At 56.9% G+C, this 27,884-nt stretch overlaps 1 protein-coding gene across 4 annotated transcripts in view; it reads left to right on the top strand.

Moving 5' to 3' along the window:
- CARS2 (cysteinyl-tRNA synthetase 2, mitochondrial) overlaps window positions 1–27,497 on the top strand; it is a 39,913-nt gene extending 12,416 nt beyond the window's left edge. For 2 of the 4 annotated variants that reach the window (XM_045977898.1, XM_045977899.1), the window contains 12 exons: window positions 1,204–1,407; window positions 1,519–1,624; window positions 2,957–3,040; window positions 5,488–5,617; window positions 16,537–16,670; window positions 18,201–18,268; window positions 22,836–22,902; window positions 23,371–23,509; window positions 24,831–24,954; window positions 25,601–25,699; window positions 26,948–27,154; window positions 27,349–27,497. In XM_045977898.1, coding sequence (XP_045833854.1) covers window positions 1,336–1,407; window positions 1,519–1,624; window positions 2,957–3,040; window positions 5,488–5,617; window positions 16,537–16,670; window positions 18,201–18,268; window positions 22,836–22,902; window positions 23,371–23,509; window positions 24,831–24,954; window positions 25,601–25,699; window positions 26,948–27,154; window positions 27,349–27,417 — 1,299 coding nt within the window. In that variant the 5' untranslated portion in view covers window positions 1,204–1,335 and the 3' untranslated portion in view covers window positions 27,418–27,497. The remainder of the gene's footprint in view (window positions 1–1,203; window positions 1,408–1,518; window positions 1,625–2,956; window positions 3,041–5,487; window positions 5,618–16,536; window positions 16,671–18,200; window positions 18,269–22,835; window positions 22,903–23,370; window positions 23,510–24,830; window positions 24,955–25,600; window positions 25,700–26,947; window positions 27,155–27,348) is intronic. The other 2 variants (XM_045977897.1, XM_045977896.1) reach the window with 1 other exon arrangement.
- The last annotated feature ends 387 nt before the right edge of the window (window positions 27,498–27,884 follow it).

Here is a 27,884-nt window from a genome sequence, read left to right as displayed (position 1 = left end):
CCCCCCGTGCGGTCAGGGGCTCGGTCAGGGTCAGACCTGCGTGACCTCCGCGGGGGCAGGTCGCCCGCCAGGATGCGTGCACCTGGGCTCCGACCAGCAGTCTGGCATCTGCATCCGTAGCTCAGAGAGGGACCTGCGCGTGTGTCACGGCCAGAGAGGGTGTGGGAGGGGCCCAGGGAGCGGCTCCTGGTCCACCGGCGGGCGGCGGGCCAGCAGGACGGCGGTGGACCCGGAGGGAGCCGGGCGCAGGCCGTGTGTGCAGGGCGCAGCATGAAGGAGGGGGTGCAGATCCGTGGGTCTGGGAGCCGGGTGACTGGTCGCTAGCCAGCGTCGTCCACGCACACGGCTGTCCCTCCCAGATGCACATGACCCTTGTAGCAGTCTTGGGGGCGGGAGGTGGGGTCCTCTCTGTGCTGCAAAGAAAGCCGAAGGCGCAGAGGTTCACGGCCACACGGCTGAAAAGTCCCACTTTGTTCGCCAGATTGATTTATTCAGTAAATGTCTAGTGGTCACGGTTTCTAGGATGATTGCCCTTCGGGGGCCCCGGGCAGGGAGGAGCGCGGCTGTGGGGTGACGGGGCTGGAGGCGGCCTCTCGCTTGTGCAGGTTGAGCTGCGGTGTGCGGCCCGTGGAGCCGAGCCCTGGTTCCCGGGCGGGGGCAGGAGCTTGGGTCCAGGTTCCTTCACAGGCTCCACGGGGTCCCATACTTGTCGTGCTTCTGGTTTTGGAGCACTTTTTTTTTTTTTGCTGAAAATTAAAAAATATTCGGGGAGCCTGGTTTTCTGTGCCCATGCCCTCTGAAACCCCAGGGCTGCCAGAGTGTGCCCCAAATGCCCTGGGCTCAGAATGGAACATCTGTGTCCTGGGGCTACCTGTGCCCCTGCACCCTGCCCGGCCACGTGCGCTCTCCAGCCACTGCGGGTCCGCAGCCACTGCGCCCCCAGCCGCCCGGCCGCCGTCTGCACCGGCTCTCCTGCGTTCCCAGTCCTTCTCAGAGAGCGCCTCGCTGTTGCGTTTGACGGGTTTTCTTGCCACCGGAGGGGAAGGGATAAGATAGGAACCCAAGGTTCTGGTCGTGACGTAGACTACATTGAGCTTGCCCTTGCCCTGGAAAAGCGGAAGCTTTTTTATGTGTTTGGGGTGTTGTTTTGAATTATGTAACAGAAATCGTGACATTGTTGATTTCTTTCTTCTCTCTAACCAGAAAACGGGGTCGGTCAGCCTCTGCACCTAGCTGAGTTACTAGAATGGGTTTGGGAGCTAAAACGAGAGGCCCCCTTTGGGAGGCCGGCCACGGGGGGCCTGACCTGCTGACCGGCTCACCTCGTTCCTGCAGATGAACGTGTCGCCCGCTTCTCTCGCCGGTCTGTACGAAGAGGATTTTAAACAAGACATGGCGGCCTTGAAGGTGAAGGGCGGCGGAGTCTGCCCGCCACGAGGGGTGTGAGCGCTGGAAGCCGGCGTCGCTGACCCACGCCCTTCACCCGTGGGAGGTCATCTCGCCTTTGCTTTCCGTCAGGTCCTCCCGCCGACGGTGTACTTGAGGGTGACTGAAAATATTCCTCAGATCGTTTCTTTCATCGAAGGAATCATTGCTAATGGGCACGCTTACCCCACAGCACAAGGTAGGGGTCCCATTACTTAACTGGTCGTGGGGTAGATACCAGGGGGGTCTGGAGAAACCGGATTCGTGTTTGCAAGTTGTTAGAGCTGCTGAATGCGTCACTGTCTTTTCTGGCTCGCTGTGGTATCCGACCGAGTGCTGGAACATTCTCTAACGTGACCGGTCCTCCCACTGGCCGCTCCCGGCATGGGGCTGTCGCCCACTGCTGACCGGTGACAGCGTCCTCCCGGCACACTTCACGGCGGCTGGCGTGGGAGCCGCTGCTTATTGCGTGGCATTTGCTCCCGCTGGGGTCCCGGTGGCCCTCAGCCAGGCCTCCCCCTTCCCAGTCCTTCCCGCCCAAGTCCCACTCGTCCTCACGCCCCCGACCAAGCTATCCCCCTCCCAGGACGTTCCCTCTCCGCGGGGCTGAAAGCGGACGCTCAGCCTGGCCCTGGTGCCGTGCTGTGCCCTTGGCTGCTGGGCACGGGCTGCACCAGCTTGCTGTTCATGCCCCCCATCCTGTCCCTTCTGGGATCATAAAAACCGCTGGTCTTTAGCGAATGACCCATTAGCATGCCCAGCCCAGACCTGAGACATGTGCGTCTCGTGCTTGTTGTGCGGCAGGAACAAAGTATAAAGCAAGAGAAAGACACCAGTTTTGCTGACGGTGAGCCCCGTCTTTCAGGGGCTCCTGCCATGCGCCTCGATCCCTGCGGGGCCCAGTTCCCCGGCGCGCGCACCAGACTTTGCCATTGTCTTCCTTTACCTCATTCGCTGTGTTCAGATTTCGTCTCCAAAAAACTGTTTGTTAGGGGCCCGGGTGACTCAGCTGGGACCTTCCCCGGAGACATGGGCGCTGTTTTCCTGCTGCGGGGATGCACAATGAGACCCGCGGCCCAGAGCAGTCATCACGGGGCGGAGGACCAAATGCGCCCTAGAGGGGACATGATGCTGCTTTATCGTGAGCTTCTAATCGCGATAACGTAAAGACAGAGAAAGCTGACAGAAACGCAGACGCCATTCATTTGGACTTTGTTTTTTTGTTTGTTTGTTTTTTAAAGATTTTATTTATTTATCTGACAGACAGAGATCACAAGTAGGCAGAGAGGCAGGCAGGGGGGTGGGGGGGAAACAGGCTCCTCGCTGAGCAGAGAACCCGATGCGGGGCTTGATCCCAAGACCCTGACTGAGACCATGACCCGAGACGAAGGCAGAGGCTTAACCCACTGAGCCACCCTGACGCCCCTCCTTTTTTATTGTTTAAATTTGACTTAGTTAACAGACAGGGCAGTGTTGGTTTCTGGAGCAGAATTCGGTGATTCTGAGAAGTGATGGATTCTTTCTCAAATAGGCAACGTCTACTTCGACCTGCAGTCGAGAGGGGACCGGTACGGCAAGCTAGTCGGTGTGGTCCCCGGTCCCGTGGGAGAGCCTGGTGAGTGGACCCCCGCCCCCACACTGGGGCCCAGGTCTGCAGTGCAGGCTCAGCCTCTCAGACCCACGGACGCGCCCGACCGTCCATCCCTGCTGCGTCTGCTGCTTGACTTACTGTTTTCAAAGAGAGGGAGTTTGGAGGGTGGAGGCCTCTCGGCAGGGGTGAGTCTCCTCCCTGCGGAGGGCACCTTCACACACTCCTGGTCGTTTGAACGCTGCCTGCCGCTGGCCGCCACACTCACCGCCCCGGCATTTTCCCGCAGAGCAGATCCTGTGGGCACTTTTACCGCATAGAACGTTCCTCGCTGAATTTCCCTTTATTCCGTCACTCTTCTGTTCCAGTGACTGTTGGACCGAAGCCATTTTTATGGAGAAGGATGTATACAGAAATAAATTTGAAAAAAAAAGCAAAACTAAAGAAATTTTAAATAATTTTTTTAAAAGGTTTTTATTTATTTGACAGAGAGAGATCACAAGTAGGCAGAGAGACAGGCAGAGAGAGAGGAGGAAGCAGGCTCCCTGCTGAGCAGAGAGCCTGATGCCCCGGGGCTTGATCCCAGGATGCTGAGACCATGACCTGAGCTGAAGGCAGAGGCTTAACCCACTGAGCTACTCAGGTGCCCCTGAAATAATTTTTAAAAATTTAAAGTTAAAAATAATTTTAAATTAAAAAATACTATTAAGAGAACTGAGTAAAGATGAGCCAAAACCCCAAAGACAAATTGTCCAAGTGATTTTTGTCTTTAGACGTTATCCTCTCCTCTACAAACAATGCCAATTATTTTTTTTATTTTTTAAAGATTTTATTTATTTATTTGACAGAGAGAGAGCATGAGCTGGGAGAGAGACAGAGGGAGAAGCAGGCTCCCCGCCAAGCAAGGAGGCCGATGTGAGGCTCGATCCCAGGACACCGGGATCATGACCTGAGCCAAAGGGCCGAAGGCAGCGGCTTAACCGACTGAGCCACCAGGTGTCCCAATGATGCCGTTTGCTTTAATTACTGACAGTGTTATCTGACTCCTCAGAAACCGTGTGTTCCTCTTACTCGTGAGTATCCTGCTCCCTCCAGAAAGGCCAGAACCGAGCACCGCACACGTGTGGCTTTGCCGCCGTGCCCAGGGAAGCAGAGAACGTGTTTCTGAGACCGATGTTCTAGCGTCAGCGACGCTTTCGTGTTGGATAGACTTTAGGGGCGCCTGGCCGGTGCAGACGGTGGGGCGTCTGCTTCTTGGGTTCGGCTCAGGTCATGATCTCAGGGTCGTGGGATCGAGCCCTGCATCGGGTTGCGTGCTCAGCAGGGAGCCTGAGATGCTCTCTCTCCCTCTCTCTCTGCCCCTGCCCTCCTTCTCGCAAATAGGTAAGTCCTTAAAAAACAACAGACTTTATTTTAGGGCAGTTTTAGGGAAGGAGCAAAGATTGCCCACATTGCCGTGACCCTGCTCACGCACAGCCTTCCCGTTCGCGAACGCCGCGCACCAGAAATGGGACATCTGTCAGAGCAGGTACACCTGTATGGACCCACCGTTACCCCAAGTCTGGTCTGCACAAGGCTTCACGCTTGGTGCTGATTTTTCTGTGCGTTGCATAACTGTAATGATGCGCGTCACAGAGCCGCTTTACTGCCCTCAGACCTCCCCTGTGCCCCAGCCACTCGACCCCCTCCCTCCGCACCCCGGCAACCCATGATCTCTTACTGTCTGCGTGGTTTTGCCTTTTCTAGAATGCCGTAAGGTTAGAATCGTACAGTGGGGGCCTTTACAGACTGGCTTTTTTCACTGAGTACACATTTAAGTGTATATGTGCGTTGAAGCCAGCAGGTCACACCGGGACCCAGGCAGGGGCAGAACCCTTTGGGGACAGGGCACACAGCCACCTTGGATGTGTCTTTGGAGCCTGATAGGTCATTGCCTTTGAGTGCCGAGTAGTACTCGCTTGTCCGAATGCAGCTCCGTCTGTGTGTCCGCTGCCTGTTGTGGCGGCGCCAAGCTTTGGGGCAGACAGAGCCCAGGACCGGCCCGCACCACCGAGTGCCGTCACCTAACCCTTCTCTTCTGGGTTCTCTTCTCCTCAATGTCACCGACACTCATAACTTTTTCTCCGTGTAATTGTCCTTCTGGGGGGAGAAGTCGCCCCGGACTCATGTGCTGGCGGACCAGCCCGAGGAGGAGCCGGCAGGCAGACCGCTCCGCTCAGCTTCCCCGGAGGAAGCATCGGGTTTGATCTGCCACATCCCCAGCCTTCTGCCGCTGAAACCGGCCTTGCCTCGCGCCGGGACCTCCTTCTCGTGCGAGCTGTAGACAGAGGGGTTGAGGGGTCCTTCCGGCCCTCACGGGGGAGACGAGGAGCAGGGGGTCACGTGCCCGAAGGAGCCGTTGGGATGTCGTGGCCGGGCGTGTGGCTTTGCCTGTCGTGGATTCCAGGCCCTGACCCGTCATTTGCTGTTGGCAGCTGCGACCGACAAGCGGCACGCTGGCGACTTTGCCCTGTGGAAGGCGGCCAGACCGCAGGAGGTGTTTTGGGCGTCTCCCTGGGGAAAGGGGAGACCCGGCTGGCACGTGGAGTGTTCCACCCTCTCAAGGTAAGGTTCTGCGTCCTGTGCGGGCTCACGCAGTACCGCGCGTGGCCAGCAGAGGGGGCGGGTGAGAGCAGCAGCCGCCCGGCAAGGGGGGCGGGGAGGCTCTTTTTCTTTTTTTTCATCAAGTTTTTCATTTTACTTCCAGCGTAGTTAACATACAGTATTACGTCAGCTTCACGTGTCAGCGCAGGGATTCAGCCACGCTCGGCGCTCCTCCGTGCCATCGTGGCGCTGTGCTCTGAACCCCCACCCCTGTGGCCCCTGCCCCCCCACTCCCCTCCCCTCTGGGGACCATCAGCGTGTTTTCTGTACTTAAGAGTCTGTTTCTTTTCTTTCTTTTTTAAGATTTTATTTATTTATTTGACAGACACAGCGAGAGAGGGAGCACAGCAGGGGGAGTGGGGGAGGGAGAAGCAGGTTCCCACCGAGCAGGGAAGCCCGAGCAGGGAGCCCGATGGGGGCGCAATTCCAGGACCCTGGGACCATGACCTGAGCCGAAGGCAGACGCTCAGTGACTGACTGAGCCACCCAGGCGCCCCTAAGAGTCTGTCCTTGATTTGCCTCTTTTTTTCCCCTTTGTTCATTTTGTTTCTTAAATCTCACGTCTGAGTGAAGCTACATGGTATTTGTCCTGCTCTGACTCATTTCACTCAGCATGACTCCATCCGTGTTGCAGGTGGAGGATGTCATTCGGTCATTCGTGTTTGTGGCTGAGCACTCTTCCGTTTGACACACGCCCCGTGTGTTATCCAGTCGTCTGTCGGTGGCCACGGGCCGCGTCCACAGTTCGGCCGTTGCCGGTAATGCGGCCATAAATGGGGCGCACGTATCCCTTTGAATGAGTGTTTTGTGGGTTCTTTGGGCAAACCCCCAGAAGTACAATTGCCGGTCATGGCGTAGCTCTGTTTCCGGCTTTCTGAGGACCCTCCGTGCTGTTTCCCAGAGTGGCCGCCGCAGCTTGTCTCCCACAGCAGTGTGGAAGGCTCCCTTTCCCCGCATCCTCGCCAGCACTGTGTCTCGTGGTTTTGGTTTTAGCCGTGCTGACAGGTGTGGTTTGGTTTCCCTGATGCTGAGCGTCCTTCCACGTCTCATGGTCACCTCTGTGCCTTCTTCGGAGAAGTGTCCATCGTGTCTTCTGCGCAATTCTCAGTGGACTGTTTGGTTTGGGGTGTTGAGTTGCATCAGTTCTTTATGTATTTCGGACGCTAACCCTTTGTTGGGTACGTGATTTGCCACCGTCTTCCCCCGTTCTGCAAGTCGTCTGCTGGTTTTGTTGGTCGTGGCCTTCACTGTGCAGAGACTTACTGCTCTGATGAAGTCCCAGGAGCTCATTTTCGCTCTTGTTTCTCTTGCTTCAGGAGCCGTACCTAGAACGGTGTTGTCAGAAACGATGTCAGAGGAATCCCTGCCTGTGCTCTCTTCTAGGATTTTGATGGATTCCTTTTCCACATTTAGGTCTTTCATCCATTTTGAGTCTATTTTCGTGTGTGCCGTAAGAAGGTGACTCAGTTTCACTCTTCCGCACGTGGCTGTCCAGTTCTCCCAACCCCATTTGTCGAAGAGACTGTCCTTTTCCTGTTGTACATTCTTTCCTGCTTCGTCAAAGATTGGCCGTGTAACTGTGGGTTTATTTCTGGGTTTTCCATTTGTTCCATTGATCTGTGGTGTCTACTTAGGCCAGTACCGGACTGTTTGGACCAACCGCTACAAGTAATTTAACTTGAAGTCTGGAGTTCTGATCCCTCCAGTTTCGTTTTCCTTTTTCAAGATTACTTTGGTTATTTCGGTCCTTTTGTGGCTCCATACAAATTTCAGGATTCTTTCTTCTTTATTGTTTATTCTGTGAAAAGTGCTTTTGGTATTTTGATGGGGAGTGCACTAAGTGTGTCGATTGCTTTGGGTGGTGTGAGCACTTGAACAACATTCGTTCCCGGTCCATGAGCATCAGATTCTTCCGTTTCTTTGTGTCATTTTCCGTCTTTCATCGCTTTATAGTTTTCAGAGTGCAGGCTTTTCTTGTCTGTGGTTACATTTATTCCTACCTATCTTATTTTTGCTGCAATTGTAAATGGGATTATTTCTGCTGCTTCCTTATTAGTGAACAGAAATGCAGCAGATTTCTGAACATTGATCTTCATACCGAGTTCATTTATCAGTTTTAACAGCTTTTTGGTGAAGTCTCTAGGGTTTTCTGTGTATGATACCGTGTCATCTGCAAGTAGAGTTTTGCTTCTTCCTTACCAATTCGGATGCCTGTTTCTTTTTCTTGTCTGATTGCAGAGTCTGGGACTTCCAGTCCCATGTTGGGTAGAAGCGGTGAGAGTGGACATCCCTGTCTTGTTCCTGACCCTACGGGGAGAGCGCTCAGTGTTTCCCTACTGAGGATGGTGGTAGCCATGGGGTTTTCATTTATGGTCTTTATTATGTTGAGGTGTGTTCCCTCTAGACCTGCTCTGTTGAGGGTGTTTATCGTGAATGGGTGTTGTACTTTATCAGATGCTTTTTCTGCATCTGTTGAAATGGTTATATGGTTCTTACCCTCTCTCGTGTTGATGCCATGTGTCACACTGGTTGTTTTGTGAGTATTTAAACCGCCCTAGCAACCCAGGAATAGATCTCACTTGGTTCTGGTGCATGATTTTTAGAATATATCGTTGGATTCAGTTTGCTAGGATTTTGTGGAGGACTTTCGCATCCATATGCATGAGAGAGACTGGGCCACGGTTCTCTTTTTCAGTGGTGTCTTTGCAGCTTTTGGTATCAGGGTGATGCTGGCCTCACAGAGTGAATTTGGAGTTCCTCTTCTACTTACTGGAATGGGTTGAGAAGAAAACATGTAAATTCTTTTTTAAATGTTTGCTAGAGTTCACCTGTGAAGCCATCTGGTCCCGGACTTTCGTTTGTTGGGAGTTTCTTTATCCCTTGTTTTGTGGTTATTTTTACAGTTCTTCCCTGATCCTTTCTTCCCTTTCTTTCTTTCAGGGTTTGCTGGCTTTCTTTAGTGATATACTTGAATTTCCTTCCTTACTTTTCACGTATCTGTTCCTGGTTTTTGATTTGTAGTTGCCATTAGGTCTTTAGATAACACCTTCTGCACATGGCAGGCAGTTTTCAGTTGCTGATCCCTTCAGCTTGAAGCTGTTCTTTACTCTTCCCCACGTTTTACCTGTGTGGTGTCATACTTTACTTCCTTTTATTTTGTGAATCCCTTGATTTTTTTACAGATATATTTATTTTTACTGTTTTTGTGTTTCCTCCTTTTCATACTCTTAGTTATGATCTTTCCATTCTACTCAGAGAGTCCCCTTTAATATTTCCTTTTTTTTTTTTTAAGATTTTATTTATTTATTTATTTATCAGAGAGGGAGAGAGATTGAGAGAAAGAGGGCACATAAGCAGGGGGAGCAGCAGAGGGAGAGGGAAAGGGAGAGGGAGAAACAGGCTACCGATGAGCAGGGAGCCTGATGGGGGACTCAGTCCCAGGATCCCAGGATCGTGACCTGAGCCAAAGGCAGATGACCAACCGACTGAGCCTCCCAGGCGTCCCTCTTTCAGCACTTTGACTATAGCAAGCCACTCTCTTGCCTGCAAAATTTCTGCTGAAAAATTCACTGATAGCTGTATGGGGTTTCCTTTGTGTGTAACTATCTTCTTGTCTCTTGCTGCTCTTATTTATTTTAGAGAGGGAGATAGTGCATGAGTCGGGGAGAGACAGAGGGAGAGGGTCCTCAAGCTGACTCCACACTGAGTGCAGAGCCTGATACGGAGCCTGCTCCCATGACTGCGATCATGACCTGAGCCAAAACCCAAGAATCAGACTCTCAGCTGACTGAGCTATCCAGGCACCACCCCCCCACCAAGTTTTTTTCTTTATCGCTGTCCTTTGCTTTTTATTTACTGTGTATCTTGGTGCAGACCGTCTTGTGTTGATTTTCTTGGGGGAAGCCTCTGTGCCTTCTGTCTGGATATGTTTCCTTCCCCAGATTCAGGAAGTTTTCAGCTATTATTTCTTTAAATACATTTTCTCCCCCTTTTTTTCTCTCTTATTCTGGGATCCCTATAACATGCATGTTTTATGCTTAATGGAGTCACTGAATTCCCAAAGTCTATTCTCACTTTGCATGTTTTTTTTTCTCTCACCAGCTCAGCTAAATTACTTTCCATTACTCCTTCTTCCAGGTCATTAATTAGCTCTTCTGCTTCTTCTAGCCTCCTATATATTCCATCCAGTGGGTTTTTATTTATTTATTTATTTTAAATACAGAGAAGCTTTTCCTTTTTTAAAGAGTTTATTCATTTGGGGCGCCTGGGTGGCTTAGTGGGTTAAGGCTCTGCCTTTGGCTCAGGTCATGGTCTCAGGGTCCTGGGATCGAGTCCCACATCAGGCTCTTTGCTCAGTGGAGAACCTGCTTCCCCCTTCTTTCTCTGCCTGCCTCTGTGCCTACTTGTGATCTCTGTCAAATAAATAAATAAAATCTTTTTTAAAAAAAAGATTTTATTTATTTGATAGCAGCAAGAAAGAGAGAGAGAGAGAGGAGCAGAGGGAAAGGGAGAAGTAGACTCCCTGCTGAGCAGGGAGCCCGATGCAGAGATCGATCCTAGGACCGTGGGATCATGACTGAGCTAAAGGCAGGCACTAAACTGACTGAGCCACCCCGGCACCCCCAGGTGTCTCTTTAAGGGTGGAAAGTCAGCTTCCTGACATCTTTCTGGCCCTCCCAGAGCCTAGCTGCTGATTTTCAAAGCTGTATGTGTTAAAGATGTATTTATTTTAGAGAGAGCGTGTGCGCAGTGGGAAGGGACAGAGGGAGAGGGAGAGTTCATTCATTCCAAAAGCCTCTTCAGTGAGTGCAGAACCTGACCATGGGCTCGATCCCACAACCCTGAGATCATGACCCAAGCTGAAACCAAGAGTCAGATGCCCAAACGACTGTACCACCCAGGCGCCCCTAAAATTCCAGGCATCTAAGTCTCGCTGGTTATAAGAACTCGTGAAATTCTCCTCTCTCTTTCAAAGCCAAACGGTACAGGGATTGATCTTCTTTGTGTGGCTCCCCAGCGTGACAGTCTGTTTCTCATCCTTCTCCCCGCCATCCCACCCCCAGCTCCGTTCAGACTGCAGACAGCCAGGGCCCTGTTAGCTCCTGACTGTGTCTCTGCCCTTCCTACCCTCTTTGATGCGGTCTGTTCTCTCCCTTTAGCTGTGGGGTTTGTTCTGCGATGTCTGGGTCATGTCTGGGTGATGTACACGGACACGAGTATTTTCCGGTTGTGTCTGTGGGACGAGGCCGGCTTAGGGTCCTCCTACTCCGCCATCTTCCCGGTCTCCCCTCACTTGCTGCTTCCCCCGCAGATGGTCGTGGGCTGCACCCATCGAGCACCGCCCCAGCTTCCACTCTCCTGGCCCCTCAGTCTTCGGTCTGCCACCTTCCCGCTCTTCCCAGTCGCGTCACGCGCTGGAGATTCCCTCCGCAGACTGTTCCTCTGCTGCTTCCCGTGGTTCTCCCGGGAGCCAGACGCGGCTTGTGCTTGAGCGTGCGTGCGGTGGCCGCGCGCTGTGCCTGCTGTCCTGAAAGGCGCGGCTTGCGTCACTGTGCTTCGAAGATGCTGCGGGTTTCACCGACCTGTGGAGAGCAGGTCGGTTGCCATCCCTAGCGTCAGCTCACTGTGGGTCTCTGTGTCACGTCTGTGTAATTCTCACAGTCTTGCGGGCGTTGTCATTATTACTGTATTTGGTCTGGTGATACGTGATCTGTAGGATTGGATGTCACTGTTGCGCTCGGGGGCCCCTGAGCCCTGCCGTGTCCGTTGCCCAGTGTGACATGTGAACTTAGTCGATCGATGTTGTGGGTGTTCTCACCGCTCCACGCCTGGCTGTTCCCCCATCTCTCTCCCTCTCCGTGGGCCTCCCTATTCCCTGAGACACAACAGTATCGAAATTAGGCCAATTCATAACCCTCTGGTGGCCTCTAAGTGTTCAAATCAGTGGAAGTCACACGTCTCTGACTTTAAATCAGAAGCTAGAAATGACTAAGCTCAGTGGGGAAGCCATGTCGAAAGCCAAGACAGGCCAAAAGCTAGGCCTCTCGTGGCAAACAGTCGGCCACATTGTGAAAGTAGCGGAAACGTTCTCGAAGGAAATGGAAAGTGAACACACAAACGGTAAGAAAGTGAAACAGCTTTACTACTTATGTGGACACAGTTTCAGTCATCTGGATTGGAGATGGAACCAGCCACGACATTCCCTTAAGCTAACGCTAATCCAGGACAGAGTCCTGACTTTCTTCAGTTCTGTGAGGGTGAGGGAGGCGAGGAAGCCGTGGAAGGAAAGTCTGAAGCGCACAGTGGCTGGTGTGTGTGCTTTAAGGAACGAAGTCCTTTCTGTAACAGTGCAAGATGGCGCAGCCAGAGCTGATGGAGAAGCTGTAGGAAGTTCTCCAGAAGGTCTCGCTGGGACAGTGAGTGAGGGTGGCTACGCTAAACACCAGGTTTTCAGTGAAGACAGAACGCCCTTCTGCTGGAGGAAGATGCCATCTTGGTCCTCCGTGGCTGGAAAGAGGTCAGTGCCTGGCTTCAGAGCTTCAGAGCACAAGCTACTCCCTTGTTTGGGGCTAACGCAGCAACCTGGTGACTTTAAGTTGAGGCCGATGCTCACGTCCCATTCCAAAACTCCCGGGCCCTTAGGAATTACGGGAAATTGCGCTGCTCTGTAAACGGAAGAGTAAAGCCTGGACGGCTGTGCATCTGCCCACAACATGGTTTACGGAGTCTTGGAAGCCGACCGTTGCAACCTGCTGCTCAGAACAGAAGATTCCTTCCAAAACCCTCATTCATTGACTGTGTACACGGCCACCCAAGAGCTCTGATGGAGATGGGCAGGATTAAGGCTGTGCTCACGCCTGCTCACAGTGTGCATTCTGCGGCCCAGGGAGCAAGGAGTATTTAAACTGTACATTTTGTAAGGCTGTAGCCACCACGGAAAGTGATTCCTCTGATGGATCTGGGGAAGTAAACTGAAAACCTGGAAAGGATCTGCCAATCCAGATGCCACTGAGGACATTTGTGATTGATGGGAAGAGGTCAAGTACCAACACATGCAGAAGTCCAGAAGACAGTGACCCAGCTCTCCGGGGGCCTGCGAGGGTTCGAGACTCCGGCAGAGGGAGTCACTGCAGATGTGGTGGAAGTCGGGACTGGATCAGCGCTCTCGCTCTCGGGACCAAACTTGAACAGTCGAGGAGCTGCTTCCTAGGGATGACGGAGAACATGGTTTCTTGAGGAGGAATGTCCTCCTGGTGAAGACGCCGTGAAGACGGTTGAAATGGCAACGAAGGATTTAGAACAGGACAGAAACCGAGTTGACGAAGCCGTGGCAGCTTTGAGAGGATGCGCTCCTGTTCTGGAAGCACTTCTGTGGGTACTGCGCCATCAGACAGCGTCGCGTGAGACAAGTCGTTCACGAGCGGAAGAGTGCGGGGATGTGGCCGCTCTACTGCCGACTCTTTCCAGAGCTTGCCGCGGCCGCCGCCCCGGCCGGCAGCCATCCCCGTCAGGCAACACCCGCCGCCAGCCAAAAGGCTGCAGTTTGCTGGAAGCTTACGAGATGGTTAGCATTTTCAAGCAGGAGAGGATCTTCTGATTAGCGTACGCACGTCGTCTCTCAGCGCTGCCGCGCACGTCACGGTCTACAGTCTAGTGTAAGCGTAACTGCCGCGTGCACTGGGAACCCAGAAGGCTCGTCCGACTTCCTGATTGTGGTGTTCGCATTGTCAGGGGAACCAAGGCCGCCGGATGTCGGAGGCACTCAGCCCCGGGTCCTGGGAACCGCCTGTAATGCTTCTCCCGCCATGGTGGCTCGGTGGCGGGGTGCCGTGCTGGCTGGGCAGACCGTTGTGGATTTCTAGGACCGACAGATGAGCACGTAGTTCCCAGGGTTTTGCTCTCAGAAATACCTGCAGTGAATAACCTCGTCCATTTATTTTCTCTTTGTGGAGGTGAGGGTTTTCGTATCTCCAGTAACCCATGATTTTCATGTATCTGACGGGTTTCAGCTCCTGGCAGATGTTTATTATAATGGGCAGTTTTCAAGATTAGAAACACACAGAAATATAGTTAAGGTCAACATTTCCAGCTACTGGCTTCACCCAGACTTGAAGGTCAGCAAACCCAGTTCCTTCCAGTTGTCACTGTGTGCGGTGCTGTTTGCGGGCAGAGTCTGAGTGTGAGCGTGGAAAGGAGTAACTGTCTGGGGGGAGCGCTGGGCCCCGGGTGCTGACCCCAGCCTGGTCTCTTGTCGGTGGACGGACGTTCTTCCCCTTCCACTGGTGGGAGGACCTCGTGCTCCGTGACCTGCCCACCCAAGTCATGTTGGTTCTACGGAGGAGCGAGGACGGCGCCGCGTGTCCCCCCACCCTCGGCTGCTACCCTCACCTGTGCTGGTGTCATCGGGACTCTTCTGGAAACGCGTCCCGGAAGTCCTGGGACATCAGGAAACAGGGCCCAGCTTTGCACTGAAAAACCACATCCCGCCCTCAGTCCTACTGTACACACTTAGGTGCTTATAAATGCTTTTTTTTTTTTAAGATTTTATTTATTTATCTGACAGACAGAGATCACAAGTGGCAGAGAGGCAGGCAGAGAGAGGAGGAAGCAGGCTCCCCGCTGAGCAGAGAGCCCGATGTGGGGCTCGATCCCAGGACCCTGAGATCATGACCTGAGCTGAAGGCAGAGGCTTAACCCACTGAGCCACCCAGGCGCCCCTAAATACTTTTGATTTAAGAGCAATGTGGGGCATATATTGGGCTGTAAAAAGATGTTTATTTATTTATGCATTTATGTATTTTTAGAGATTGTATTTATTTGACAGAGAGACAGTGAGGGAACACAAGCAGGGGGAGTGGGAGACGGAGAAGCAGGTTCCCCGCTGAGCAGGGAGCCAGATGTGGGGCTCGATCCCAGGACCCTAGGATCATGACCTGAGCCAAAGGCAGACGCTTAAGGACTGAACCACCCAGGTGCCCCTTATTTTGTACATAGAAATAATTTCTCTACAGTAGGTAGAAAACCTAAATTGCACATCTAATCTTACCATTAAATGGTTTTTTTTGAACTCTAACAAAAACAGACTTTTATTCCTTCTTGGTTTTCTTTTATTTTCAATCGGGTCTAACATACAAGAATAGAGACTAATAGGGAAGCCTGGTGGCTCAGTCCGTTGAGTGTCTGCCTTTGGCGCAGGTCATGATCCCAGGATCCTGGATTGTGTCCCACATCGGGCTCTCTGCTCAGCAGGGAGCCTGCTTCTCCTTCTGCCTCTGCCTCTCTTCCGGCTTGTGAGCTCTCTCTCTCTGACAAATAAAATTTATTAAAAAAAAAATTTTTTTTTAAAGAATAGAAACTAACATAATGAACACACAGACCCACAGTTTAGCTTTATTTTTTTTTTAAAGAGTTTTTTTTTTTTATTTATTTGACAGACAGAGATCACAAGTAGGCAGAGAGGCTGGCAGAGAGAGAGGAAAGGAAGCAGGCTCCCCGTGGAGCAGAGAACCCGATGTGGGGCTCGATCCCAGGACCCTGGGATCATGACCTGAGCTGAAGGCAGAGGCTTAACACACTGAGCCACCCAGGCACCCCAGTTTAGCTTTATTTTATAAATATGTAATAACCCACAGTTTAGCTTTATTTTTCAGGTAACCTTTATGCCCAACGTGGGGCTGGAACTCATGACCCAGGATCAAGGGTCACAGACGCCAGGCGCCCCCACTGTTTTGCTCTGTTAAGTGCTAATGCTGCCAGTTTTGTTTCAGAACTTTGTAAAAATGAATCAGTCATGACAAAGAGAAACAAACGAGGCCCTTTTGCTCTCCTCCCTGGTCCTGTCCCTCCGGTCTCACGCTCCCTTCCCGAGCCTGTGACAAGGCTGTGCACTAGCAGTCTGGTGCGTTTCTGCTCCCAGTGCCGTGGCCAGTGTGGACGTGGTCTTTCCAGAGCCAGGCCAGTGGGAGAAAAGTCAGTAGGAAGGGCTCTCAGGCTGTGGCATTTTCGAAATGTCTATTTTGGGGGCACATGGCTGGGTCAGTTGGTAGATTCTGCGACTCTTGGTCTCAGGGTTGTGAGTTCAAGCCCCATGTTGGGGTTAGAGTTTACTTAATTAAAAAAATAAAATAAAAATAAAGGAAATGCCTCTTCTTAACCATATTTAGAGAACTCACAGGTGTCTGCAGCCCCAGCCCCACTGAGCTCGCTGCGCAGGGGCAGGCGGTGGCCTCGGGAGCTCCGCATCTGTCCGGGGCGCCCTCAGGCCAACGTTCTCGCTGTGCTGACCGCTGTGTTTTCACCGTTGTTGTCGGGAGCAGCGCCACTCAGCCTGGCCCCCAGCAGGTGCTCTGGGGACAGTTAAACAGGCTTTGAGCGTCTGGCCAGCTCCGTGGTCACCGGCAGCCCTGCTGGTTGTATGGTGCGGTTTTAGGGGACATGAGGTTTTCCAGGGACGCAGAGCATTAAAGCAGAAGCGCCAGCAGCTGATACGTGATGCTTTGATTCAGTTGTCTTGTCGCTCCTACGTCATCGCTAAGTAGTTCTGTCTTCAAAAGCCATCGTGGAACGTCTCCGGATTTTATAGGCTCTTTCGTTAAGGCTGGAAAACCACTAACCTCTACCTATTGAAAGAAAAGGTAATTTTGCATGTTTTTAAAAGCATATGTGCATATATATATATATATGTCCAGAACAAAGAGAATTCCTTCTCTCTACGAGGAGGCGGAGCTCGGAATTAGAGATCTGTGAAATAAAAACAGTCTCAGGTTCTGTGTGCCTCGGAAAAATTACCACGCGCACTGATTTTAAGTTGCGATCCGTTCGCCGGTTGCATGGAGGCCGGCAGGACTCACCGTAAACGTGCTGTTTGCGCTGTCCCACAGCCTGGTGTTTGGAAGCCAGCTGGACATCCACTCGGGCGGGGCCGATCTGGCTTTTCCACATCACGAGAACGAAATCGCCCAGTGCGAGGCCTTCCATCAGTGCCGGCAGTGGGGAAACTATTTCCTGCATTCTGGTAAGTCAAGACTTCACGTGAATTTGTTCTGTTTCGGGTCTGTCGCTTCCGTTTATTGCTGGAACAGCTCCGTTTGCAAACGCGTGGCTCGGACAACGGTAAAGAGAGCTGTCTCTCCAGCGTTCGGGTTTGCGGCAGCTGGCTGGGAGCGTCTCGGATCGGAGTTACAAGTGTGCCTTTTTAGGAAGAAGTGCAGGCTGGGCAGAAGGCGGGGACCCTTCTCTGTGTGGGGGCGGTGCCAGAGGCACAGACGCTCCGCCGTCCGGTGGGCGACGGGGGCTTGACATTACCCTTCTCTCGGGACGTGGGGACATGCCACGGACTGAGCCATCAGGCCCACTGGAGCCAGATGCCCGCACACGCTTCGTGGCCGTGGTCCTGTGACACTGTGCTCTCCGGAGCAGGGACCTGCCAGGCGCCCGTTGGTGAATGCGGCCCAGGGACCCGCACGTGTCCACGGTCCTGCCACTGCGTCATTATGCCCATTTCCGACTGTCGAGACAGCAGGATCTCCTCCACCCCACGGCCCCCCAGGGCTGGAGGAACAGCGGGGCCTCCTGACGCTCAGGAGGGGCCGTCCTGCCTTCCTGAAGTCACCGGATGGAAGAGAACACGTCGGATGGTTTCATTCTCTAGAGATTGTTAAGTTAAAAACGTTTGTTTGGTATATATGTGTTACATCGAATTACATGTTATATTTCTGTTTGGAAGCCACATTTTCTTTTCTTTTTGTCAAAGATTTTATTTATTTGACAGAGAGATCACAAGTAGGCAGAGAGGCAGGCAGAGAGAGAGGAAGGGAAACAGGCTCCCTGCCGAGCAGAGAGCCCGATGCAGGGCTCAATCCCAGGACTCTGGGATCATGACCTGAGCTGAAGGCAGACGCTTAACCCACTGAGCCACCCAGGTGCCCGTGGAAGCTACATTCTCACCGGTTCTCAGGACACTTGGCCTTGGAGCACCGTGTGCTCCATGTCCTACCGTGTTGGGAGAGGAGGCCCCCCCAGAAGTAAACCCAGAGGGGCCCCAGCTAGACTGAGAAGCCCCTGACTTGGGCCGTCCTGTCTGCACACACGTGGCGGTGAAGGAACCCCTGCCAGGCTCTGCAGAAGCCCGCAAAAACAGACGACAGCGGGAAATCGAATTAGTCCTCAGAGACCTGCAACTCGGAATGTCCGGGATCCACAGACAATGGCCGGTGCCTGGTTTGCAGAACCAGAGCCCTGGTCCCTCCTGGGCGGAGGTGGCGGTCAGGCCAGGGTTTCCAGGGCTCGGGATGGTGGCGGGGGGGGGGTGGGGGGACGTGGGGGGTGGGCAGGAGGAACTTCCGCTGGGCAGCACGGGGCTGCCTGTGGTGGGCAGGGCGGACCCCACACCCTCCAGCAGGTGCAGCTGCGGCTTCCCTCCTGGGGGCACCGGACGTCCTTCAGCGAGGCAGGTGTTGGCCTCCTGCAGAGTGAGTCTGGCTCACAGGCCCCGGCCGCTCCCCCTTTTCCACCCACTCAGAACAAATTTCTGGTTTTGTTTCAGGGCATTTGCACGTGAAAGGCAAAGAAGAAAAAATGTCCAAATCGCTGAAAAACTACATCACTATTAAGGTAACGGTACCCCGCTGACCTTCCAGAGGGCTGCTGTGTGGGGCGACCCGTCTGCGACCCCCCAGTGCTCCCGGCCCTGACGGGCTCGTCCTCCCTCTACGTTTAACTTAACTGTTCTCGTGGTGGAAGCGCATGGCGACAGTCCACATTTGGTTCTCGGCCGGGTCCCGCTGCCCTCCGCGGGCCGGCTTCCCCACGGACATGTGCATTTGGACGCGCACGCCACCTTCTTCCCTGACCCTTTGTCCACACGGCTACCCTGAGTCCCATCACCCCGCTTCTGTCCCACTGCCCACCTGCTGGCCTGTGGCTCTGGGGCTTCGCTGCGTCATGGGGCAGAGGGACAGCGTGTGAGTCCACGTGAACAGAAAACGTGTGAACTCACAGGGGCACTTCAGACACTTTGCTGTGTCTTTGGGCCCATGAAGCCAAATGTAGTTTTAACTGCAAATACTCAAATGACAAGGACAGTTATGAGACCTTCGTGCCCTGAACACACGAGCACTGGCCTTGTTCCCACCATCGTACACACGGTCGTCCCCTGTGCACGGTTCACGGACGCGGTCTGGAAGGGGGGGCGGCAGCCTTGCGCACATCCCACGCCCGCGTCCGTCCCCCCCAGCTCCCCTCCTCACAGGGCTCTCACCTCTTGTCACAAGAGGGTGAGCACCGGACAGGGAGGTATGTTGAGGGAGAGGGAGACCATGTCCACATAACTTTCACCACAGCGTCACCGTTATTAACTGTCCCGTTGTCGGTGATCCCGGGGCCTGAGTGTGATTCTGTGTCCTCACAGGCATGTCTGTCCGGGGACGCACCGTAGGTGGAGGCTTCGGTCCTGTCACGTGCTCAGGCGTCCCCGGGGGCCCAAGTGTGTCCCCTGTGCACGGGGCGGGTGCTGGAAGCCAGAAGGGGAGCGCTGCTCATACATGCGCCTTTCTGTGCCTTCCTGATGGGAGTGTTGAGTGTTCTCACATTTTCCTACAGAAAACACAACTCACACGCTCGCCACGTAGATTCAGGGTTACTGCTTTGCTGCATTTATTGCGTTTTCCGTACCGACAGGCGTGGGCGCATGTGGGGTTACCCGCCGTCGGACAGCATGACAATTCCCCGTTCTGCGCGCCACTCCCAAAACAAGGACGTTTCCCTGCGCAACCGGGAAGCCAAGCGTGTCAGCAGTCACTCCTCAACATGAGTGACCTCGTCCGTGTTCGGATTTTCCCTGTGTCCCAATGTCCTTTGTAGCCTGGATTCTTCTCAGGCAAGGGTCCAGTCGAGCTTCATGTGTCGCATTTGTACGCTGTGTCTCCTTGGGCGTTTCAGAAGACATTTTCCCGCCGTGAAACGCACAGAACCGAAAAGTCACCGTCGAGACCGTTGTTACGTGCACAGCGATGTTGTGCGAGAGCGCTCCAGAGCGTCCTTGTCTGGCCAGACGGATCCGTTCCCGTCGAGCAAGTCCCCAGCGGCCCTCTCCAGCCCCCGGCGTCCACCACGCTGCTTCCTGCTCCCGTGACCTTGAGTGCTGTAGGAGCCCATGGCTTCCCGCTCCCATGACCTTGAGTGCTCTGGGTGCCCAAGGAAGCACAAACTCGCGGTATTTGCCCTTCATGACCGGCCTGTTTTGCTCAGCGTGACGTCCTCCAGGTCCGTCCCCCAGCGCAGGTGACAGAGCTCCTCCGTCTCCAGGGCTGAGGGCTGCTCTGGTGGTGGTGGGCCGAGGGCGTTTTTAGCTTCTACCGTTCAGTAGCGTCTCTACATGTATTTTCCGAGTGGTGTTGACGTCTCCAAGACACGAGGCCAGTTTCGTTGAACGTCGTGCATTTCCTGTCTGTTTCTCTGTGGTGTCAAGTGGCTTGTTCTGTCTCCTGTTCCCCCGGAGCTGGACGTGAGGTGTCAAGGCTTGACTGAGGCCAGGCTGACTGGCGGGGACACTTCATCTGTGGTGCCGCGGGCTCCCACGGCAGCCCCCTGGGGGCCACAGCACCAGGCTGTCCTGCTGTCAGTGATGCTGGGTCTGAACACGGGGGTCAGCGATGGCCGCACATCTCCCTGACGTGGACATTCTGAACTCCCTTTCGTGTACACGGACAGCAGCGAGGTTCTCTGCCGTCGGGCGTCCCGTTCCCCGACAACCTGCCAGCTGTGGTGTTTGTACCACCGGCGGCTTCGCCCCGTCCTGCCCGTCCTGCGGCCGTGGGGCGCACGCTGTCTGGCGCTGCGGCCTGACTGGCCCCCCTTCAGAGAAGGGGTGCGTCTGCTTCTTTCTCGTATCGCTAGAAGCCCAGCTTGTGCACTTCGTGTATGACCAACTCAGCCTTTATTCTTTTGGGGCCTAATTTATCCCAGATTTGACCTGGGGGAAGGTGAGGCGGCGGCTCCCTTGACGGGTTCCTGCGTCCCAGGGAAACACCCGTGCGCCCCTGTGCTTCTGGCCCTATTTCCCTTGGCCACTGGCCCCAGAGCTGCCACTTCTTCACGGAGCCTTGCTGCCTCGTGGGGACATGGAATCCTGAGCCAGGATCCGGGCATCGGGCGTGTTGGCTCTGCTGGAGGGACGCCGCTGCCGGGCTCTTCGGGGGCGGAGCTGGCGGGCGAGGCAGACGCACACACACAGCCGCCCGCTTTATCCGCGTACTGAATCTGCGGTCAGTCTCTTCCGCGTGGGGTTCATTCTTCCGAACGGCTGGGCTGTCCGCTGCGCCCTCGCTGGCTCCACGGGGCCCTGTTCGCGGTCGCTGAAATGGCGTCCTGTCTCTACGAGAGAGTGAGCGCTTTAACTTCTAGGTATCGGAGTGTGTCCCTTTTCACAAGCCCGTGGGGGCCCACGAGGGTGCTGTACGTGATGACTAGTGCGGCCTAAGACCATCGGAGGACGTGTGCCTGCAGAATGTTCCGGAGAAAGCCTCTGGTCACGCAGCACTGTCCTCCACGTGCCCGCCAGCAGGAAGTGTCCATTTCCCTTGTCCACATGAACCCAACAGAATCTTAATCCAGTGAACCTTTTCCTTTTTACCTTGGTCAAAATCGACAGCCAGACTTTAAGTTTCCATTTCGCTGTTTATTGTGGCGCGTTTGAGCGTGTGCTCGTCGTCTCCTGCGACTCTGCATTTCGGCCAGGCTGCAGCCTTGCGGGCAGTCCCTGGGGACTCAGTCATGTCTGTCATGGAAAAACACCCGTCGGCTTCCCGGTTTCTAGCAGAAGAAGGTGTCCCTTCGAGCCCTCACCATTTTGGCAACCACGGACGGCTCTTATGACGGTCTGCAGGAAAACTTGTTCTTTCCGCTTGATGGACAGGAGTCCGCGTGGGGAACGCGGCTCAAAACAGGCCTTTTCTAATCTCTAGGTTGTGATTTGGGACCCGTTGCTTTACTCTCAAAGTCGCCGCCTTAACTCGTGAGCCACTGCGTCGAGTCTGCGAGGGTCACGGCCTGATGGCCGAGTGGCTGGGAGGATGTGCGCCGCCTCCTGACCTCCCGGCACACAGGCCTGGCGACCCTTGGCTGTCAGGGAGCGGTGCTGGGGCTGGTACGAGGTTAGTTTTCTATCCGCTGACTCTGGTGTAGTAACCGCGGTGCATTGGAGGTTGGTGGGTCAGCTCGTCCTTCCCCGGGAGGCCGTCCGCGCACCTGCTCCCGCCGCCCCTGCTCCATCAGCCCGGAAGCGAGGGGTCGGCTTAACCCCAGGGCCTGACCCTGTCACTGCTCCCAGGGGGCCACCTGCCGGACCTCATGCGGGGTCCCAGCCACTGTGTCCCCCAGTTGTCACACTCTGGGTTCACTGTTGTTGAGGAGAGGCCAGAAACTGCTGGACACAGAGCAGGTTCACGGGAAAAGGGCTGAGAACGTCTCTACTCACAGAGAATCCATGACGAAGGGACGGGATGGTTTCGGGTTTTGACCCAAACTCCATGTTGTCGATGGTCCTGCTGGAGCCGGCTTGTCCTTGGTGCCAGTGCCGGTCCCTGCTGGTGTGGCCGAGCACGTCCCTGCGGAGGCCGAGTCCGTCCTCCCTTCCCCGTCCCCGTGAGGCCACTGAGCGCTTCCCGCTGCGGCCACCACACCGAGCTTTTGTTGAACTTCGTGCTGTTTCAGTAGGTTCTGCGAGGTGTCCCCCGTTCCCCCTCCGAACAGAGAAGGGGCACGCTTCTTTGTGTAGATGCTTTGGAAGTCGTCTGTTCAGCGACAGGTCCTGGGTCACTGGTGTTCAGGCAGAGCTGGTGGCGTGTTCCCAGGGAGCCTGAGCGCGGGGCTGCGTCACCGCAGCGTGGACACAGGCCCGGGAGCTGGGCGCCCGCGCTTGGCCACCGTGTCATGGGAAGTGGGTCCCGCGGGCATCAGCGCGGAGCCAGGGCCGCCCCCAGATGGCCTTTCCCGCAGATGCTGCCAGACCAGAGCCTGCAGGAACAAGGCGGGGGGTTGCGCTCACAGTGAGTCTGGGAGCAAAACGAAGCTTTTCCTAAAAGTTCCTGACAGCTCGTTCCGCGAGATCGGCCCACACCGCTGCGGCCCGGGCGCTGGGTTCCCATCTCTCCATCTCTCTGCCTCCGTCTCTCCCCTGCAGGACTTTCTGAAGACATTTTCCCCCGATGTCTTCCGCCTCTTCTGCATGCGGAGCAGCTACAGGTCGGGTGAGTGAGATGAGCAGCCCGTGAGCATGCAGGGGGCTCGGGGCCGCGTCTGCCGCATGGCTAGCCTGATGCCCAAGAGGGAGCCCAGCCCCGGCTCCCAGCCAGAAGCTTCCAGAAGTGTGTCTCTCAGAGGCCGTGGGTTTTGGGGTCGGCCCGGCTGCTCCATGTGGGGGTCCGGTGGCGGGGCTGGGCGGAGGGCATGTCCTTAAGTGGAGAAGTGCATGAGATGGGCCTGTCCTCGCTGCTCGGGCCGCCACCTGGGGCCCTCCGTCCCCTCCGTCCCCACCATGGCTGGTCTGAGACGAGGCCCAGGACGCTCTCCCGCTCCGCACACGTGCCGGTCTCCGCGTACTGAGACCTGCGGCCGAAGCCTGTTGGGAGCGACTTCGTGTTTCCCCCAAGCTGGCGGGACCCGGGTGCGGGCGTGGGCAGCGGCAGCCCCGGTGAGCTCACGCGTCCCCTTCACAGCCATTGACTACAGCGATGGCAGCATGCTGGAGGCCAAGCACCTTCTCCTGGGGGCGGCCGCGTTCCTGGGCGACGCCCGGTCCTACATGAAGGGACAGTTGGTGTGCGGCCCCGTCAGGGACGATGTGCTGTGGGAGAGGTAGGTGCCCTCCCAGCGTCCACCTGGGTGTCCCGCGCGCCAGACATGGGGCTGCCCGAGACGGGGGGGCAGATTTTCGAGGCCGAGGGCCCCAGGAGGTGCTGGTGCAGGGGTGCCTCGGGCGAGCCGGTGGTCCCGTTGGGGAGGGTTGAGGATGCCCTGCCTGCGGGGTGGCTGGGCGGTAGGGGAGTCACACCCGTTCCTGGACGGTCGGGGGATGGTGCTCACTGGTGTTCATCGGTGACTGATGCAGAGGTTCTGGTCACCTGGCTCCGTGGGTAGGAGGGCTGGCAGGCGCGTGGCCGAGCCGGGATGGCTGGAGCCGGGGCGGTGGTCTCAGCTAAGCTCCGACCTGGTCAGGAACGGACCAGCAGGTCCGCAAAAGTCGAGTGTGACCGCCCCCTCCCCCGCTCTCACCCGGGGTCCCGGGGCTTTGAGGTGGCCCTGAGGCCAGTCCTTCCCCATGCCTGGACACTGGGGGGTCCGCAGGAAGTGGGGTAAAGACCAGTAGTGGACAGCAGGGAGCTAGCCTTGGAGACAAAGCTTCAGTGTCTGAAGCAGCAGGTGTGCAGGACAGAGGAGGACAGAGGGGACCTGGGTGTCCTTGCCATGGCTGGGGAAGACAAAGGGGTGGGGAAAGGGCACTGGCTGGCAGGGGAGGGAGTTCGGGGCCTGGCAGTGGAGGGAAGGAGATGGAGAGGTCCCAGCCAGGTGCGGGGAGCAGGACACACTCAGAGCCCAGTGGGGCCCGTGTCCTAGGCCTGATAGGGCCACCGGGCCCCAGAACCCTGCGCGTAGCAGGCCTGTTGCTTAGAGGCTCGGGCAGGCTGTCTGTACACGGGGGCCGCACACAGGGATGGCGGCGGGAGGCGTGAGCAGCCACTATCCCCCGGACCTGGGGCTACCATCCCCCGCAACCCAGGGAGGCCGGGCCATGGTCACAGGACCAGGTGTCCTGCGGGCAGGCTCTGTGGGGCGGGGGCTTGCATCGGGCTGTCCTTCCCTCCACCCAGGCCGGCACGAGGCCCGTGTGTGCGTACTGCAGGCGACTCACAACGTGGCGTGATGTCGTGTGAAGCTGTCGCTGCCGTTGGGGGATACGTATACGGGGTGTGTTCAAACCCCAGGTGTTAGAGGCTTTTTCCACATCTGTGGTGACAGACGGTTCTGAGCTGATCTGACCCCGTGAGGGCTGTCCACGTGCACACGTGTGAGCCCGGCCCAAAAAGGGCAAGGGGCAGACGCGCGGTCACGCCTGCGCCGGGGAGGGACCGGCCTGCACCCCGTTCCTGCTGCTGGGCAGCCCCCGTGTCTCTCCCAGGCTCCGCCACACCAAGGAGGCCGTGAAGGCTGCCCTGGCGGACGACTTTGACACGCCCGCGGCCGTGGACGCCGTCATGGAGCTCGTGCACCACGGGAACAGAGAGCTGAAGGCGCACGCTCAGGTGTGTCCCGGGACGGCCTGCAGGGCGGGGAGCTGCTGTGGTGGCGTCCGCTCCCCCAGAAGGCACAGCCGCCACCCTGCCAGCTGCCCGGGGTGGCCTCCAGGCCGACCTGACTTCCGGGGCGCTTCATCCTGCCCTGGGCTGCCCCCCCCAGCAGGGAGGTCCTGCGCACGGACAGGTGGCCTCGCACGTTTGCTAACAGGAAGCGCGTCATCTTCCTGTCTGCTCCGAGCTTGCTGGGATGTGAAACAGGACGTGGGGGGACGCTACGTGCGGGGGCTCCCCTCCCCACCGCCCCAAGCCCACGATCCTGGCCCTGTGGGCTCTGCCCCCATGAGCCAGTGGCCTCCCGGAGACGCACCTGCTGACGCTGTGACACGGGGACGGGGCTCAGCATGTGGGTCTGGGGGACACCAGCAGGCAGGTCCCAGCAGGTCCCCATATTCCAGGTGGGCAAATGGAGCTGGGGGGTTCCCTGGCTTCCCCACGGTCCCACGCGGGGCTGGTGAGGGGCCCTGCCAAGGCCGTCCCTGTCGCACGAGGCACGAGGCGTGACCCCGCTGCAGGAGCAGTGGCCTGCCGCGTCCCTGAGTTTCTACAGCGTTCCCTCGGCCCCTCATCCTCTCCTCTGGGTGGTCTGTCACAGGAACCCAGCAGTCCCCGGAGTCCCGCTGTGTTTGGCTCCATCGTGTCCTACGTCGAGCAGTTCTTCGAGACCGTTGGGATTTCTCTGGCGGACAGACAGGTGCGCCCTGCCCTTCTCGGTCCTCGCCTGTGGGAGGGTCCGTGTGTGCTCACCACCGCCCTCTCCCCTTTTACGATGTCCGTTTTAGCGGACAGTCGTGCTGAACGTATTGACGTGCTTGAGAAAATGTTCCCGAAAAAGCAAGCTGGGTCCGAGCTGGTGTCTTACTAGTGGACGCTGCAGGGATTCTGAATGGAACCCGCGGCCCCTCTCGGTCGCACCCCGCGTGCCATCTGTCCTGCACACGTTCTTTTCCCCTGTTTCTCCTGAAAGACTGAGTGCGCCCAGGTGCACAGGACGACCCTTCCCCAGACGAGCCCCTCGCCGTCTCCACAGCACGGGCCTCTGCGCCTTCCCCACTCCCCGCCGGCCAGCCTCCCCCATGCGCCCCCTTCCCAGGCCCCGCTGCTCCCCAGCACCCTCCCCACCTTGCTGCACCGTGAGACCGCGTCTGGGAACCCTGTGAAACGGGTCGTCACCTTGGAAAGGCCTGGGCTGCGGCCCGGCATGACCATCAGGCGTGAGCTGGGACCGCTCAGGCTGCCCTGGTGGTGCTGTGGAGCTCCCGGCCCTTGTCAGGAACCGCTCGTCGCCTTCCCCGCCTCCATGGCACACACTGGATCCCACTGGGGCTCATGTGTTTGTAACCAGAAAAACGGTCTTTTATCATGGAGGCAGAAACTGAGGGTCCTGTGGTTGGAGAAGCCTGACCCCAGGTTTATGAACGTGTCGTTTCCTTCGCACCCGTGAGCACCGACAGGCTTTGGGACCCCTCCCCGTGAGGGCAGAGGAGTCGTGCAGCCCGGCGAGCACTTGACCCACTGGGCTCTCCAGCTGGGTGTGGAGAGGTCGGTCTGTGAACGGGCAGCGAGAGCGTAGGTGTGTGCGAACCACACGCGAACTGGATGTTGCTTTCGGGGTTTGGTCCGAGGACCAGATTGGGTTTTGCGAGGCTCCACGCTGGCCCGCGCAGACCCTGCCCAGGGAGCCGCTGCTAAAGACGCCCGAGAGCTAGAGCATCTGTGGGACGGGAGCAGGGCGGCCCAGCCGGGCGGGCCTCACGGGCAGTGCTGCTGAGGACACAGACGGACGGGAGCCCTGGGTCTTTGCCTCCCCGCGGCACTGGGGAGCGCTGCCTCGTGACCGGGCCTGCGGGCCAGGAGAGCAGGGACCGGCCAGCAGCCCGGGCCCGGGGGAGGACAGGCCCTGGATCAGGTTGGCACTGACATGCTGCTCCGCCGGGGGCAGTCTGTTGCAGGGGACAGCAGCCGGGCCACTCTGCACAGCGTGGTGGACGAGCTGGTCCGCTTCCGGCTGCGCGTGCGGCAGTTCGCCCTGGCCCCAGGAGCGGCCACCCGGGAGGCCCGACGGCAGCAACTGCTGGACAGGCAGCCCCTGCTGGAGGCGTGTGACGCTCTGCGCCGGGACCTGGTCGCCCACGGCATCAGCATTAAGGTGAGCTGCTGCCGCTGCGGCCTGCCGGCGGTGGGCACGGTCACCCCGAGGGCGGCACGCAAATGCGCAACGGTCAGAGCCTGGGCGTCTGCTGAGCCCCCCACCCTGGAGCCTGCAGTCGGGCCCCGTGGGGGCATCAGGGTGGGCAGTGAGCCCCGAGCGTCTGGCCCACTTCCCCTGTGCCTCCTCTGCAGGACCGGAGCAGCACGTCCACGTGGGAGCTGCTGGACCAGAGGACGGAAGACCGCAGACCGGGGAGCTGACGGGCCCCAACACCGTCCTGCGCTTACGCGGAGGCCTCGTGTCGTCCTTGTCCGGCCGGCATTAAAGTCAGTCCAACCGATCGCGTGTGCCTGAAATGTGGATTCTTCACAGTACAGATGCCACACACAGGGGCCAGCACTGGTCCCGATGCGGGACCCTGGGCCCTGGGGTGACGTCACGGGAGGACCATGAGCCCGGGAGCCCTGGGCAGAGGATGTAAGTCCTACAGGGGGCCCGGGGCCTGTGGCCGAAGTCCAGCAGGGCCGAGTGGCCTGTACCTCGGGCACTGGGCGGTGCTGAACGGGGAGGGGGACCCTGAGCCAGGCAGCTCACCCCACGTGTCTGTCACAGAAGGAACGTGTGCGCCGCAGACCACCGTCTGGTGGCTGCACCGGTGAGAGCAAGACCCCGGTGCGCGTGGGCCGGCCGCTGCGGCTCTGCACCCCTGCCCGGCCGCTGCGGCTCT

Source organism: Meles meles, chromosome 14, assembly GCF_922984935.1.
Source record: "Meles meles chromosome 14, mMelMel3.1 paternal haplotype, whole genome shotgun sequence".
Classification (NCBI taxonomy): Eukaryota; Metazoa; Chordata; class Mammalia; order Carnivora; family Mustelidae; genus Meles; species Meles meles.
Note: the sequence above shows the minus strand (reverse complement) of the source record. Positions and strands in the feature narration are given on the sequence as shown.